At 40.7% G+C, this 17,387-nt stretch overlaps 1 protein-coding gene across 1 annotated transcript in view; it reads left to right on the forward strand.

Annotated features, from left to right (window-relative positions):
• Positions 1-9,766: 9,766 nt before the first annotated feature.
• Positions 9,767-17,387, forward strand: part of SLC1A1 (solute carrier family 1 member 1) — a 60,107-nt gene continuing 52,486 nt past the window's right edge. Inside the window, exon 1 of the mRNA XM_084504717.1 lies at positions 9,767-9,972. Within this exon, the coding sequence (XP_084360843.1) occupies positions 9,882-9,972 (91 nt within the window). The 5' untranslated portion in view covers positions 9,767-9,881. The remainder of the gene's footprint in view (positions 9,973-17,387) is intronic.

The following is a 17,387-nucleotide window of genomic DNA, read 5'->3' on the forward strand; positions in this document are numbered from 1 at the left end:
ATATGATTTTGCAGTGCAAGCTGGAATCTCAATACTGCTGGATTAATTCAGCATTATTTCTCTTCTTCTGCTTCCCTTTTTCTTTTTTTTTTTTTCTTTTTTTTTTTCTTTTTTTTTTTTTTTTTTCCCACCAAGATAGATAGGAGTAGAGTAGAGCAGAGTAGAGTAGAGTAGAACAGAACAGAACAGAACCAATTTGAATCAAATCGAATTGAACAAAATAGAATAGAGTAGAATAGTTCAGTTGGAAGGGACATTCAAAGATAATCTAGTCCAACTGGAGGACACTCAGCTGTAGTACTTAAAGGAGACGTATAAAAAGATGGAGAGCAACTTTCTCTTCAGTCAGATAATGATAGGACAGGGAGGAATGGTTTTAAACTAAAAGCAGTGATATTTAGATTAGATGTTAGGAGGAAATTCTTCACTCAGAGGGTGGCGAGATACTGGAACAGTGCCCAGAGAAGTTGTGGATGCCCCATCCGTAGAAGTGCTAAAGAACAGGCTGGATGAAGCCCTGGGCAACCTTATCTAGTGGGCAGCATCCGTGCCTATGACAGGGAGGTTGGAACTAGATGATCTTTAAGGTTTCTTCCAACTCAAGATGTTCTGTGATTCTATGAACTGCCTGACTACTTAAAAGCTAATCAAAATTTAAAGCTTGTTACTGAGGGCATTATCCAAATGTCTCTTTAACACTGGTAGACATGGGGCTTCAATCACATCTAGGAAGCCTGTTCCAGTGTTTGACCACTTTCAAAGTAAATAATTTTTTTTCCAGTTTGGAACCTCCCCTGCTGCAGCTTTGTTACTTTCCTGCGTGTCCTGTCATTGGTTACCAGGAAGCAGAGACCAGCACATCCCTCTCCCTTTCCCCAGGTCAGGAAGTTGCAGAGAGTGGTGAAGTTGCCTCTTACCTTCCCTCTCCAGACTAGATAATCCAAGTGTCCTCAACCTCTCCTCATAGGACATGCCCTGCGGCACTTCTACCAGCTTTGTTGCCCTCCTCTGAATGCTTTCAAGTAACTTAAAATCTTTTTTTATATTGTGGATATATCTTCATGTTCTGTCTGATTCCCCCACTTCTGTCATCAGTCAGGTCTTGTCTATCCAAACATCAGCGCCAGCTGCATATTTCCCTCCAATACTGCAGACCAAATTGCCTGACAGAAAAATAATATTATCACCCTTTCAAATACCCAACACCCAGCTTTGGTCACAGAAAAGAATGTAATTTTCCCCTTACATCTCTTGCCATTAACAACCTGGAGAACCAAAAGACAAATAACAGCTGCAAAATCATTGCAAGATGTAGGTTTTCTTATCCCCACCCCGTCCTCCTTCCAATTTGTTATTTTGATAACATTAAATAAGCTAGTATTTAGGGCATAAAAGCCAGTGCAAATGGCCCTTGCCATTTAGAGATTGCTATAATAACTACAATAATAACAATAACAACAATATTTTTTATGTAAGTAGTTGTTGCTGTTGTTGTTCCCTTCTTCTCTTTCCCCTTCCCCTATCCTTCCTACTTCCCTTTCCTCTTCTCCTTCTGTACAGGTTGGACTGACAACCAAAAGTGTCAAAACATGACACTAACTCTGAATGCCTTTCTCCATTTCAAACACTGGATCTTTTGTTCTATAAGTTAACCTGTTTTTTCAAACTTGCCCAACATTTTCTAAATTAGTTATCACCCTCTCATCCAATTCAATGTATTTCCAAGAGACTTGAGATTTAAAATCATTTTCTGAGTCATTCCTCAGAAAATGGTGATCCTGACTTAAAGATCATGAAATTCAATATATATATATATATATATATATATATATATAAAGGATGATTTCTGCTTGCCTTCAGAGCTTTTAGTTTATTGGTATCATGTTTTTAAACTTTTTCTTAACACTTTTTTTGGGCTAGAATCTTAGAGTACAATTGGATGCTAATATTCTAATGTGTTCAGGCAACTAAAAAAACTGAGGCTTAGACAAAGTCTCAAAGATTCTTAATCTTTTGATAAAGCTCCTGGTGAAAAATTGGCAATACAATGATAGTTTAACTCTGGCTAGAACAGATGTCAAGGGCAGTGAGCATTTACAAGTTCCTGAAAAAAGCAAAAGGTCATATAATGTATCTGTAATTCATTTTGGTGAGCTGCAGAACCAATAAATCTGAATGCCTTTCTCCACTTCAAACACCGGATCTTTTGTTCTATAAGTTAACCTATTTTCTCAAACTTGCCCAACATTTTCCAAATTAGTTATCACCCTCTCATCCATTTCAATGTGTTTCCAAGACACTTGAACTTTAAAATCATTTTCTTATTTGCTATCAGTATCTTCTATCAAAGAAGTGCTCTGCTTCATTATGTCATCATTAATCTTCAAATAGCATGTGGGTTAACAAAGACCTCCAATTCTATCAGTGCCATTTGTGAAGACTGGTAAAGAGAAACTGTCTGCAGGAATCAATAATTTTAGAGTTACATATATATTAGAGTAGCGACATGTATGATATATCACATAATGAGTCATTCTGCAGAATTGCTGGAGCAGCATTAGAATATTATCCCGTACTTCACCCTTTGTTCAGTCACCATATATTAATGCATACGCACTTCACACACCATAGAGATAAAATAGTATTACTCCCAACACGGCAGGGTAATTCATCTTTGTTTGGAGAACAATTTATTACACCACTAACAAAATGATATTTGTTTAACATACTTTTACTTTTTTTTTTCCAGAAGATAAGAGCTGAGTGCCAGTACAGTTAGGATTCTGCCTTCTCATGTGGTCCCTGAGGTCAGACGCCAGTGTTACTGTGAAGTGACTTTTGTGCTGAGGTGCCTCATACGTACTAGAATGCCAAAGAGCAATGTTAAATGATTTTTTTTTCCCTTTACAAGACTCAATAGCAAGTCATGTCTGCAAACACTAATGTCTGGTCATCTTCTCAAAGATTTTGGAAACATGTACTAGGCCCAGCTCAAATTCCTGTTACTTATTTGCTATCAGTAGTACACATTCCTAAGTCATCAAGTGGAAAATTATTGCAGAAATCAAAAGTTCAGCCTCCATCTCAGACAACAGATTCATTTGTCTTCTCTGTCTGATCCAGTCTTATTCACATCTGGAACTGCCCATCAGCTGAGGACAGCACCTTTATGAATTTCTATAAACATTTGAAATTTGTTTTCTGAAAACAATGTTGCCATTAATAGATCTCCATTGCACATAAACCTCATCCCTACCGTGCTGATATTATCTGCCAGGCATTTTTAAATGCTTTGGGGGAACTCAGAAGTATTTAATCAGCATACGAAGTGAATTAATTTCTTATTACTATCAGAGCTCCTTCTCACATGAGGATAAAACAGAATGTGATGAGAAATACATCTTGTTCATTTCCATCCTTAATTTACTATGTAACTAGAAAGGAAAATTACTTTCAGCCATGCTGGTCTAGCTCTTTTGACACACTTAATTGATGGAATCATTAAGAAAAAGGAAGAACTGTTTTGAAAATCATTACAAAACTTGAACCTGGAATTACATAGCTGCTTGCTCATGAGCACTTAACAGCTATCTCATAATACTATCTAGGCAAGTGAGAACTATTGCATTTTATAAAACCTATCTGTACTTGTTGACTTTCAGAGTACAGCTTTCCTCAACCCTATGTAAATAGCACATAGCTACTTTTTAAATCTCAATTTGTGAAACACATTTTCATGCCACCTTCTCACTCTGCATCCCTACCTTCTTACAACATAGAAGGTGTGCAGCCAGGCAAACATGTATGTACTGTGTGAATTGTTTGCAATTAAAACAAAAAAGAAAAGTTTCAAAGCATTTCTCATTGATAGAAATTCCTGTAATTATCACATGATGAGGGTCTTTTCCAGTTTTCATCAAAATCTTTGATAATATTCACAGAAAATATAAACAGAAAATAAAATAAAAGTGATCTGGAACATAGTGTTCCAGACCCAAGGTTCTAAAAGTGTAGCAGGTGCACTATTATCACACAATTTTAATATGTTTTCATCATTACTCATTTATGCTAGTCAGACATGGGTGAGTTCTTCTGAGGTCCCAGTGAAAAGTGGCTGATAAAACACTAACGTTTAGTTGAGATGGAATTAAACTTGGTTTTGGTAGAGAAAACATATTCTGTATTAGATGGCTATACACTGACACGTAGAAATTCCATCTTCAGTAGCCATCTTCCTCCCAGCTAGGACCCCATTGTCTCCAAAAATTTAAATAATCCCATTGCATTGGCATAGTGTTTTAGTTAATGAGCCCTCCTCTATTTGTTGATTTTAGGCCAAATCCCTGACATTTTAACTAAACAGAATTTATTTTGAGTAGTAACTGAAGTTACTCTCTCTGAAAGGCCTCACCATCTTCGATGGAGTCAACAGCTCCACCCAATTTCGTATCATCCATGAATGTATTCCAGAAATTTTTGGGTCCTTCACCTAAATTGTTTTTGAAAACTTTGAAGAGGACTGGTCCTAAAATGAAGCCCTGGGGACCCTCACTACTGACAGGTAGCCAGCCCGATGTAACCCCATTTACAAGAACCCTCTGGGCCTGACCCATCAGCCAATTGTTCACCTTATTAAATTGTTCAATCTTATTATGCTTTTATCTAACTGTATTTTGGTCATTTTGTCCAGAAGGATACCGTGAGAGCCAGTATTGAAAGCTTTATTGAAATTCAGAAAGATTACATTGACTGGTTTCATTTAGTCAACTTGCTGGGTGAGCTTGTTGTATAAGGAAATTAAGTTTGTTAGAGGTGACCTTCCCCTACTGAACTCATGTTGGCTCTGACCAATGACTGCATTGTCCTTTAGTTGTTTTTCAATAACTCACAGAATAATCTTCTCCATAATTTTACCAGGCACTGAAGTGAGACTGACAGGCCTGTAATTACTAGGATCTTCTTTCTTGCCCTTCTTGAAAATTGTGAGCACGTTTGCCAGCTTCTAGTCAACTGAGACCTGTCCAGATTCCCAAGACCATTGAAAAATAATTGAGAGAGGTCTTGCAATGACATCAGCCAGCTCTCTAAGTACTCTGGGATAAGTCCAATCAGGCTCCATGGACTGGTACACATTCAGGTGGAGCAAAAAGTTCCACACAAGTTCAGAGTTAACCGGGAGTTTATTATTCCTGCAGACATGGTCCTCCAAATCAGGGCAGCTGGGATACCAGAGACAATCACTAGTGTTAAAGACAGAGGTGAAGAACACATTAAACTTCTCTGCTTTGTCTATATCCCTGTTTGTGAGGTGACCATCCTCATCAAGTATTGGACTATCGGATCAATGTTTGCTCTGGTCCTCCTTTTTCATTAACATACTTAAAAAAAAAACATTTTTTATTGTCCCACAAACTTCTGGCCAGCTTCAACCCTAAATGAGTTTTGGCAGCCTGGATTCTCTCTCTACAAATGTGAGCAGCATCCCTGTAGTCCTCCCATGTCACCCAACCTTGCTTCCAGCAGCCATACGCTTTCTCTTTCCACCTAAGCTCTTGAAGAAGATCCCTGCTCAGCCAAGCCAGACTTTTTCCTCTCCTGCTTGACTTCTGATACTTGGGAATTGCCTGATCCTGTGCTCTTAGGAGGTGGTGCTTAAAAACTGACCAGCACTGATGGACCCCAATATCTTTAAAAGCAGTTTTCCAGGGAACCATACTAACTAGTTCCTTGAGCAGTCTGAAGTCAGCTCTCCCCAAATCCAGGGCTGAAGTTTTGGTGGCAGTTTTCCTCCTATCACCAAAGATTTTGAATTCAACTACCTCATGGTTGCTATGGCCAGGGCAGCCACTTATCACCACTTCACCCATCACCCTGATAAGGTTTAGTGTATGTTTGGAAAATATTAGAAAAAAATATGTAAATGGAAGATAAAGCAGCTACTGGCAATCTTGCTGGAAGTTATAAGTAGATAACATGGACCGCTCTGTGTATTCAGAACCAGCTACACCAATAGGAGATTTGGTACCTCAGATATAACCTGCACTGGATTAAACAAGTTCTCTGTGTGCAAAGATGGTAGTGCCATGAAACCTGTACCCTAAAAAAAAACAACCAACCAACCAAAAAAAAAAACCAACAGCTCTGGAGCAGCTCTGCCCCTGGCTACAGTCAAAGCATCTGTCAAAGAAGTCTTGTTTATCTACCTATTTTAAAGGTCAGCTCAGCACCAGAATTATTTTGGCTGATCCAGCTATATTAAATAGTAAACATGGCAGTTAAGCTTTGAGGCCAGATGTCATGAGGTGCAGATGCCAAGATATAAGGAAAGATCCTGCAATGTTGAGCGCTTAGTTATAGTAAAGCATTCTTAAACATGTAAGGTAAAGCTTTGTGCACTTCCTGGAGCCTCATTTGGCTCTTCCCTGAACTTTGTCCAGTAACACACTTTTCATTTCTATCTGTAATTACAGCCTTTGCATCTGGCTAGAAAGCTAAAGAATGGAACCAAAGCAAGGCAACTTTGTCAGTAGCCCAATTCTGGACTTTGGAGAAAAAAGCACTATGCTTGGTGGATTATGCTTAGCTAACCGCACAAAGATCATAGCCTTCAAGTTATTGTATTTCAAAGACAAAAGAATTTCAGTTACTCTAATGATAAAAGAAGGTAGTGCAGCAAGTTGGTCCAGTGCCATAGAATGACAACCGGACATGTTTATGGTACTTATAAATATCATCCTTTTAATTGCATAATTTTCTTATTAAGACTATATGTATTAGACAAAAAACAATTAGTCTGTTATTTTGAAATTTCCTATGTGCTCCCTGGCTTTATGGTATTAAAAAAGCAGTTGCAAACTTTCCATCTGGTGGGTTTGTCCCAAGTTAAAAAAAAACAAAAACAAAAACAACCAACCAACCAAACCAACAAACAAACAGAAAACAACCCAGTTAGACTACCTGCACTCTACATAGAATATTAGCACTGATTTTTAGAAATCTTTGCTAAATATTTTTGTTATATCAATGCATTTGAAAAATGCAATACAAACAACAGTGAAAGGGCTCCCCATAAATTCAGCATTTTTTCATTACGCAATTTCATATATGTAATTTCTAAGGTGTATGTAGAGGCAATCTTGCTATGCTGTGCATTACATTGTGCTCTATATGTTTATGTAGGACCTCCCTGCCTTTCCCAGAACCGGAACTTTCAAATGCCTCAAAATGTTGAAAATATTCCTAGCCATGAAATTACTTGTGTTCCTAAGTAATTCACTTAAGATGCTGTTCAGACAGTTTTACAGATTGGAAATGAATGCTGAGACCCAGAGATAAATACATACCAGGTCAACACAAGTGGTAATAACCGATGAAATAACAGCTATTCATGCACTTCTGTATGATCCTAGGTCTACAACAAAGTAACCTGGATTAGTTTAACCATCAAGAATCACACATGCAACTCCCAGAAAGAGGCTGTAATTTCCAGGTCTTATTCCTCTGTACCTTCCATCAGAAAAAAATAAAATAAAATAAAATAAAATAAAATAAAATAAAATAAAATAAAATAAAATAAAATAAAATAAAATAAAATAATAATAATACAAAAACCAAAACCATATTGTCAATCATACAGATTTACCCACAGTATACTCTGAGGACTTTGTAACAGCAATCTAGTTAAAGACTATATTCTATCATCTACATTCTTGAAGTGCATTGACATTTTTTCACACGTATATCCTACCCACTTCATAGTTATTGCATATGAAGTATTGCATAGTTATATGCCTTGAAATAATAAAATGCTAAAAAACATTTAAATTAGATTTTTTTTTTTTTGCTACTGTAGTATGCTCAGTAACTATATGAACAGCTAGTCTCACAAAGTCTCACATAACTTCAACATTTCAAGAGTGATCCATGCGCTTGGGTACATTTGATTCTTTTCCATTTTATTGGGACATTTTTATTTGTTTTTTTTTTAGCTTCCCATACTTAAACTGCCAACTTGACTCTATATCCAGGATCAAAGCCAATGTCTGTCATTTTATAATAGGAAGCATCAAGTAAAAAACAGTTTGCACATCAGAATGTTTTAAAAAAAAACTTTGCTTCACCTATTTTTATTTTTATAATGTTTCTTCCAGTTTCTTCAGAGTTATCAGCTCCTTTTCTTCAAGGTCATGTTCAAACCAAAAAAATATGGACTGTGTGGCACTGAGGACCAGGACCACAGCTCTTCTGCACTGGGTTAGCCTGGCCCTACTCACCCTGAAACCAGATGCCTTTTTCTTCCTACGTTTCATTGATGCCAGTAATACTTTGCTACATTTCTTTACTGCATTCTAGGTGCCAACATGCTATTTCTTACTGTTTCCTTGCATTAATTATTTTTGTTTCACTCTTTCTTTTTCTTTGTATCATGGTAATATGCCAGCTTTTCTTTTAAGTGGTCTTCAACCTTTTATGATTTAATTAAGCTAAAATGATACTTAATCATCTGCTTCCTTCTACCTCTAGGCTTCCTTTTACTTTTTTAATTAAATTTGCCTAATAGTGACAGAAGCAGACAAATTACTGCAGGTGCTCAACACATTAGAAAAATAAGGCCACCTTTTTAGAAGTCTTAATAGAAATTTATGCAGCTGACTCTAGGTTTTATTACTTGGAACAGCTGATGGCACTTGCTTCTCAGCCAGGTGGATTTCAGTGCTCTTCCTTGTTTCAGCAGGGTCTTTCCCCAGGCTGTCACTCAGAACCACCAGATCCATGTGAAGAGGCAACGTGCAGGCATTTCAATAGCATTTTCTGTCGACCTCCCTCAGGCTGTAGTTACCAAGTCATCATAAACAGAAATCTCACAAGCTTCACTTGCATGTTTTTTGGAATGTGTAGTGTCAAGTGTAATAAAGATAAATTAAACTTTCTTTCTCCACTAGCCTTCTACTTATTAGCCCCTCACATAATTTCTGTAAGACAACGGCAGTCTTACAGCCTTTTTGTTTTTTTCCTGTTGGCTTTTATTTACCAATTGATTTTAATGCTTGAAAATTAGAATCCACACGTATATAAAGAAGTATTGAAAACCCTGCTATAACCCCACAGGGAACTGGTCCCACTATAATATAAGCTTTGGTAGTTCTTACAGGGTGAGGGGAAAGGATGTCATTGCCAAGAAGCTACATGGAGAAATTAATGCTTCTCTGCATGTAAGATACTTAAACTCACCGGGGAAAATCCCAGTGGGAAAGCCTGTGAAGCATTTCTCTAATCCCTTCCCTCGATTTTCCCACCAGGAGTACAGGGCAGAATATTCCACCTGGATATTTAATCAGAGGCTATCCCCGGTGCAAGTGCTGCTGGCTTGCCAGCAGCCACCAACACCCTGCACCACCTCTTCTGCCCTGAGATGCAGGGCCTCTTCCAGCTCCCTTGCAGAGCTCCAAGCCGTGCCGCGAGACAACCTCCCCTCTGGCGGGGGGTCTGCCACGAAACGCGGGGGCCACCTCGCTCCTCTCTTTACCCTTTCCTCACCTCGCCTAGCCCTGCGAGGCTTGGGAGGGTGTCAGAGGGGAGAACCCAGCCCTCCCCGCACCCCAGGCCGCCAGGAGGGGGCTGCAAGCCGAGGGGGCAGCGCGGGGGGGGGCCGCGGTGCGGTCGGGGCGGCTTGGTTCGGCAAGGGGCGGGCAGAGGAGCTGGGAAGGCTCGGGGCGGGCGGAGGGCCGGGCTTTCCCGTTGCCAGGTGAGCGCCCCGGCTGCGCCGCCCCTCTGAAAGCGCGCAGCGGCGCGGAGCGCACGGAGGCAGGCGAGCGGGCGAGCGAGCAGGCAGCGCCCCTCGGCTCGGCGCTTCTCGGCGCACCCCAGGCCCCTCCGCTGCTATGGCGAAAGCGGGCAGGAAGGGATGCAGCTGCCCGGGCTTCCTGAGGAAGAACTGGCTGCTGCTCAGCACGGTGGCCGCCGTGCTGCTGGGTGAGTGAGGGAGAGAGGGAAAACGGGAAAAAGGGAGGGAGCGCGGCGCTGTCGCCCCCCGCCCGGCACGGCACGGCACGGCCCTGCCTGCCTTAGGGCTACTGCAGGGCCAGGCTGGCGCCCGATCAGCGCCAGCGAGGAGGTGGGGAGGGGGACGGTGGGGCCGGGGTGCGGCGCAGCCCCGGCTGCCGAGAGCGGGTCTGCAGGGACAGGGCGCCGCGGCGGCAGGCTTCGGGGCTTGGCCCGGCCCGGCCCCGCGCCGCCACCTGTCGTCGTTAGCGCTTGTCACAACGAGGGGATCATTAGCGGGGTAAAGCCGCCGTAGGAGAGAATCTGCGGGAGCACCGCGCCGCCGGACAAACGGGAGCCCTTGGTGCAGGGCGCCCTGGTCAGCCCAGGGCTGCCTTTGCGCAGCTCGGGGGGCACGGCGTGCTCGACCGGGGTCCCCACGGGGACCCAGCCGGGGTCCTGGTGCCTGCTCTTAGGCTGAAGGTGGGAGCCTGGTTGCGGCTGAGGCCGCTGCAGGAGAGCGTTGTAGCAGCTCTGGGGTGCTTGCAGTGGCCTAGGAGACCAGGAAAGTTTGGCAGTGGCACGCCTCTTTCAGTGAGGGTTTCTGGGGTGCCATTTTAAAGATGAGATTGCTCCACTGCTTGCTGGGCAAGTTCCTGAGGAATGAATGAGTTAAATGCCATCTGATGAACAGGGGGGCAGAATGGCCAAGAGAAGCTGTTAAATGACTCGGCCAGAGACACTTTTCCGTAGAACATAATTTTCATCCTAGCCACACACCTTCTTTGTTTCCTTCTGGAGATTATTTTCACACTAAGCAAAGAGACCTTCCTTTGCATCATTGCTTCTGTAGGGAAGGGCTGCTTGCACGGCTTCATTAGTGGCATTTGCTGTTTGATACTTCTCTTTCAGGTGACATTTCTTCTGATTTGCATTGTGGTTGGAATGTATCCATTTCCGTGCATGCTTGTTCAGGAGAGAATTAGCCTTTAGGAATTCTACTCAGCTATTTATAAGCCGTGATCAGAGGTATACATATGTATACATGTTCAGTATTTGAAAGACTTCTTTTCCACCTCTGTAATGTGTGGAAAGATTTCTCTGAGTGCTGTATACCAATTGCCAAGAGCTAACATTGAAAATCTGTTCATCACAACTGGAGGACTGTGTATTTGTGTCCCTGTTTATCTGTGTACAGTCACTTTCTCACGTACACTTCTTCAAGCTGTCAAACTTATTTCCCAATTATAGAGCGGACAAAAAAGTTCCCTTTCACCATTTTCAATGAATGTTGGTAGAACTGAAATGTGTGGTATGATCCTACAGGCTGATCATACTGAAATGTGATTTCCCTAACTGAGTACCACAGAGCCAGAGCCTGGCAATGTGTGAACTGTGGGAACAATTTTCCCTTAGTTCCCTTAATACCCAATGGGCTTGCACCTTGAGAGAGTGTGACAGACACACAGATCCCTCTGGTGTCTTTGAACTTCTCTGCCTGCTATACTATAATTAACAGTCGTGAACTCAGGGGAGCTCTATAATATGACAGAATTAGTCTCTATAAATAATCCTTGATTTTTGGACCAAATGACATGCAACAAGCTATGTGTCAGTTGTATTTTCAATATGTCTAGAAGGTGAAATAAATTATACAAGGAGAATAGTGAAACACCTGTTAGGATGGCTTTAATTACGTTGCATGTCATCTTTTACAGGTTTGGGAATATTTCTAAGATACCTGGAGTCCACAAATACTTTGTAATCAAACTCATGTATTTATTCTTTTTTAATATACTCTCAAAAATTGCTTTGAGGCTTATTTATTGACTTAGTCTGGAGGATCAACATTCATAAGCAGAAGAATATCACATGATTTTGAAGGCAGAAAATATGTTCAGACAATTCTTAAAAAGTATGCACGAGTGAGGACTGGAAATACCAAAAGAAGCATGTTGTAGAAACCTAATGTAAAAGTTGTCCAGCTGTATTGGAAAGTATCTGATATTCCATCACTATCATGAAATCAGGAGTTTTGCTTATTACTATCAAAGCTGTAGTCAGCATCCTAGCAAGGTATGCCTGTCTTTGCTCATAGCCTTGCTATGCTGAAATTTTTTCCTGATTGCTTTTTGTGCTCATCTCTGAAGAGGCAGGGAGACCCCCTCAGAACTTCAAGCACTTCTTCCTTTGAGGGTAATTACTTTGTGTGTTGCATTTGAAGCTTTCAACTGTATGTTGCTGTTTACATTTTTGAAAACATTGGACTTTCTTTTACAAAGCAGTCGACAGTGGGGGAATGATTTAAAGTCTGTACAGAAAGTATCTTAACAATGCAATGTCTTTTTGGTGAAAATACCTGTTCATGTATAATTCTCAAAGAAAACACCACTTGATACTTGAAAGCTTATGTCATACCTTCACAGAGATTCTGTTTCAGACCACCAAACTGATGCAGAGAAACCTCTGAACTCAGATTTGGAGTCTAAAATTAACTGAATTTCAGATTTGGGGCTAATTCTGAGACTTAGGGATTGTATAAATACAGTGAGAGATTTGGCAGAATATTTGGTCTTGGAAGTTCATTGTTCATTAGTTCTTAGCACATACTGGAGGCATGCACTGGATCCTCTGTGCAGACCACTGACTCAGAGATGAGGGTTGGATGCATCTGTGCCTCCTCTGACTCACTGCGCTTTTCTAGGAAGCAGAAGAAGAGGTGCTGGACAGTAGCAGCCTCCTGTAGATAACTGCAGGAGGGATGTCTTACATCTTCTTGCTCCACTGACCTTATTGAACCCAAAGCAGCTGAGCTAACAAAAGCAATTTAGAAGTCAGCTTACTTCAAGTGTTCCTTCTGCCTTTAATAAAGAAAGTTATATTGCTTTGAGTTTGCACAATCAAGTCACGGTAAACCAGAAATATCCCTGAAAGTTACTCACCCTGAAACAGGTTTCCAAAGGACAATTGAAAAGAGAGGGTTTAAGTCACACTTCATAGGATTCTCAGAGAGCATCTATTTTTAATCATTACTTCATCTCTGAGAGGCCACTGCTGCAATACCGCCAAACCAGTCATGAAGGTAAACAGCTGGTGATGTGTAAATACTTACTCATTGATTAGTCTGTGGGTCATAGCCTAATAGCATGTATTCCTGAGCAATTCTTCTGCAGAACAGGTTTTCTTTTCTTATAGTGAAAAGTGTAAGTGATTGAGTGGATGTGGTAGTAGACCTTGAGTTGCAATAGCAATCTGCAAAGGTCTTTCTCCATACTCCGAACTAAAACACAAATAGGTTCACAAATAGGTTGCTTTTTCTTTTTTTTTCTTTTTTTTTTTTTTCTTTTTTTTTTTCTTTTTTTTTCCCTAATGCAAGTATTAATCATATCTGCTAGGACAGTATCTTTTTGCAATACTTCTTCGGTTGGAAAATATGACTGAGGGATTTGGCTTTCATAAATTTGCTTTTTGTATGTGTGTGGTGAGTGTGGCTTTTGAAACAAATTTGGATCTTGAGGTACCTGTGAGCTTGCCTATAGCTGAAGGTTTATTTTCAACAGCATGTATGGGCTAAGAAATTCTTCAAATAATCCTAAAACAGATACAGTAAATACAATATCTAGTTTGCTAGATCCATTAATCAAGAGGAGCTGTGAATGACAGGTATCCTTTCTACAGCCAGTCAAAGAATCATGTTTATCAAAGGTGTTTAAGAGCTATTTATGTTGAAGGCAACAAAGAATCTTTTTGTACTCTGCCATTAACTTCCTCCTTTGTTCTTCTTTGTTCTTCTGTTCATATATATATATATATATAGCTCGCAGCAGTCATACTTCATGCTTCAGATTTTAAGAAAAAACAGGATTTTTTGTCATTGCTATGTGGAGGGAGACGTGTGGTGCTGATGGGAGGGAGGACGACAGAGCTGTGGCTGATGAAGGAGAGCTCTAGGAGCTGTCCAAGGTGGCTAATGGGCACAGCCCTGGGGAAGGGGCGGCCAGAGAATGGGTGAAATGCAGAGCTAAAGAAATTAGGAATTTTGAAACATTGGCATCAGGTAGAGATGAGGTGCCTGAGAGAGGAAGGAGGTGTATAAAATATACATGGGTGTATAAAATATACATAGTTCCCATCTGCAACATAAGTGTTGCAGAAAATTTGAGCAGTGCAACTGTACATTTTTTTTTCAGGATTTGATGAATGCAGCATCCGTCAGAACTTTTCTTATGTGCTTTATGATATCACCATAGCAGTCTATATGCTAAAAACTTGCTCTTTCTAATTTTAATTAAAATTGTTGTATTCTTTTACAGTACTGAGTTGTAGCATCTTCCTATAGTAATATTTTTGGTCCTTCAAAGGTCTCTGTTTAAAATAAATAAATAAATTCTGGTGTATTCAACTGTAGCTAGAAAAGCTTAGCTCCTCCTACAATCAGATACAAGAGAATGTGACTGCTTCCTTTAAAAGCAGTGGTTCTTTTAAAATTCACCCATATCAGAGCAGGGTCTGCACATACTGTCATTACTGGAAGTGCATTCTTACAAGGATGAATGCCTTCTTACAAGGATGAATGCCTTACAGGTTGAAGACAACAAGGGAAACAGTAACATGTGACTGTTGATGACGTCTTGCAGGTGAGAGACTGCCTTGAGTCCAGGGACCACAACATACTTCTCAGGGTGAAAAGTTTCTTGTACAAATGTAGCCCAGAATCTCAACCTCATAAACCTGTAATATTTTTCAGGTTCTTCCCATAAGTTATTTCTGTCCCTGACAGGAGCAATTTAAAAATTAAGAGCCCATTCTGAAAATAAATTAATGCTTCACTCATTCTATTTCCACCCCCTCATACCTTTACAAAAAAAGTGGCTCCTGTAGCATTTGTCTTTGCTTAAATAATACAGTGTCAGTGTTATAAACAATGAAGCAGATTAATTGACCCTTGAAGTACACTAGCTCATTGGGCTCTTTTATTCATAGCAGAAAAAAAAATGGTATTTACTAAAACAAGAGAATTATTATCCTGGTGATTTCCGAGGAGTATGAGCGTACTGCAAATATCTGTTTTCTTTCTTGAATTCTGAAGCATAGCATTTTATTAATTCGAATTGAATAACAGGTGAGGATGACATCCAGTATCAACTGTGGTAGCATGAAAATTCAGAAGACTGCTTTCCTGCTGTGATTTCATATAATCATAGAATTGCTTGGGTTGTGAGGGACATTAAAGATCATATAATTCCAGCACTCCTGCCATGGGGATGGATGCCTTCCACTAGGCCAGGTTGCTCAAAGCACCATCCAACCTAGCTTTGAACACTTACAGGAATGGGGCATCCACAGCTTCTCTGGACAACCTGTTCCAGTGCCCCACCACCCTCATAGTAAGAAATTTCCTCCTTATATCTAATCTAAAACTAACCTATTTTAGTTTAAAGCCATTACTCCTTGTCCTCTCACTACACTCCCTGACAAAAAGTCCCTCTCCAGCTTTCCTGTAGATCCCCTTTAGGTATGGGAAGGCTGCTATAAGGCATCCCTGGAGCCTGCTCTTCTCCAGGCTGAACAACCCCAACTTTTTCAGCCTGTCTTTGTAGGAGAGGTGCTCCAGCCCCTTGATCATTTTTGTGGCTCTATCAACTGGACTTAATTCTAATACATCCGTGTCCTTCTTATACTGAAGGCCCCAGAGCTGAATGCATTATTCCAGGTGAGGTCTCAGGAGAGCAAAGGGGGAGAATCACCTCCTTCAACCTTCTGGCCACGCTGCTTCTGATGCAGCCCAGCATATGGTTGGCTTTCTGGGCTGCATGCGCACATTGATGGCTCATGTTAAGCTTCTTGTTGAGCAACACCTCCAGATCCTTCTCACTGGCTACTCGCCATCCATTCTCCCCCCCAGCGTGTATCTGTATTTGGGATTGCCCTGACCCAGACCCTTGCACTTGGCCTCGTTGAACCTCCTGAGGTTTGCAGAGGCCTACCTCTTAGGCTTGTCCAGGTCCCCCCGGATGGCATCTCTTCCCTCCAGTGTATTGACTACAGCTTGGTGTCATTGGCAAAATTGTTGAGGGTGCACTCAATCTCACTCTCTGTGTCACCAACAAAGATGTTAAATAGTGCTGGTCCCATTACTGACCCCTGAGGAACAACACTCATCAATAATCTCCACCTGGACATTGAGCCATTGACCACAACTTTTTGTGTGCAACCATCCAGCCAAAGCCTTACCCACCAAGTGGTCCATCTGTCAAAGCCATGTCTCTCCAATTTAGAAACAAGGATATTATGGGGGACAGTGTCAAATGCTTTGTGCAAGTCCAGGTAGATGATGTCAGTTGCTCTTCCCGTATCCACCAACACTGTAACCCCATTGTTAAAGGCCACCAGCTTTGTCAGGCACAATCTGCCCTTAGTGAAGCCATGCTGGGTGTAACCAGTCATGTCCTTATTTTCCATGTGTTTTAGCATAGCTTCTAGGAGGATCTGCTTTAATGCTTTTTTAATGCCTGTTCTTCTCTATCACACTTTGTAGTTTGACACAGGACGGGTTCTGCTCAGAAATGTGAGAAGCCCTCCAACTCTGAAAGAATGTCTGACTTCAGTATAGAAAGTAAAATGCAGAATAGCCAGTGGCTTCATCTGAGTTTCACATATTTCTGATGATCAAAATGTGCTGAGACCAGAAAATCAGTTAACAAATACAAGAAAGCCGAAGCAATGCATTGTCCCTTCTGTAAACTAATAACTCTTGAACTGCTTTTAAGCAAATTAAATCCAACATTTTTTCCTTCTTTTAGCATATAAGGTGTTTTCCTCTTGTCCATGGGTTTTGTGTCCCTTTTTTTTCTTTAACATAGAAAAATATGTGTTTTAACATAAAACTTATTTTTCCCTTTATGTGAGTGAAATGAAACAGTCACTAAAATCTGAGCCTTTAAACAAACGAAGCTTTAGAAGGAGTTAGCTTCTGGGTTCTTTGCACTTAGCCAGTAAAGCTAACAAATAAGTGAAATACACCGTCCTATTTGAAACAATAACACCATTACTAATATCAGCTAAATATTTCAGTTTCTGTTGTTTTTTTTTTTTAATATTATTTAAGGGAAAATACTGAGATGTACATACAAAAATATTTTTTGTTTTCCATTACATCTTAATTAAGTATAAAGACACTTTTTCGTAATACATTCTAAATACAGGTAATGTTGAGGTTGAGATTACTCACAGACAATATATGTACTGTTTGTAAATCTTATAGAAGCCTCTGAGAGCCTGTGGAAGGGTTTCTTCCTCCTCCCCCCCCCCCCCCCTCCCCCAGTCAGTATCTCATGCTGTGAGCATACATATTTGTTTGTCTATAGTGTTTAGAAGTGCTGAAGACCATCACTGTATCATATATT

Source organism: Aythya ferina (genome assembly GCF_964211825.1).
Source record: "Aythya ferina genome assembly, chromosome: Z".
Classification (NCBI taxonomy): Eukaryota; Metazoa; Chordata; class Aves; order Anseriformes; family Anatidae; genus Aythya; species Aythya ferina.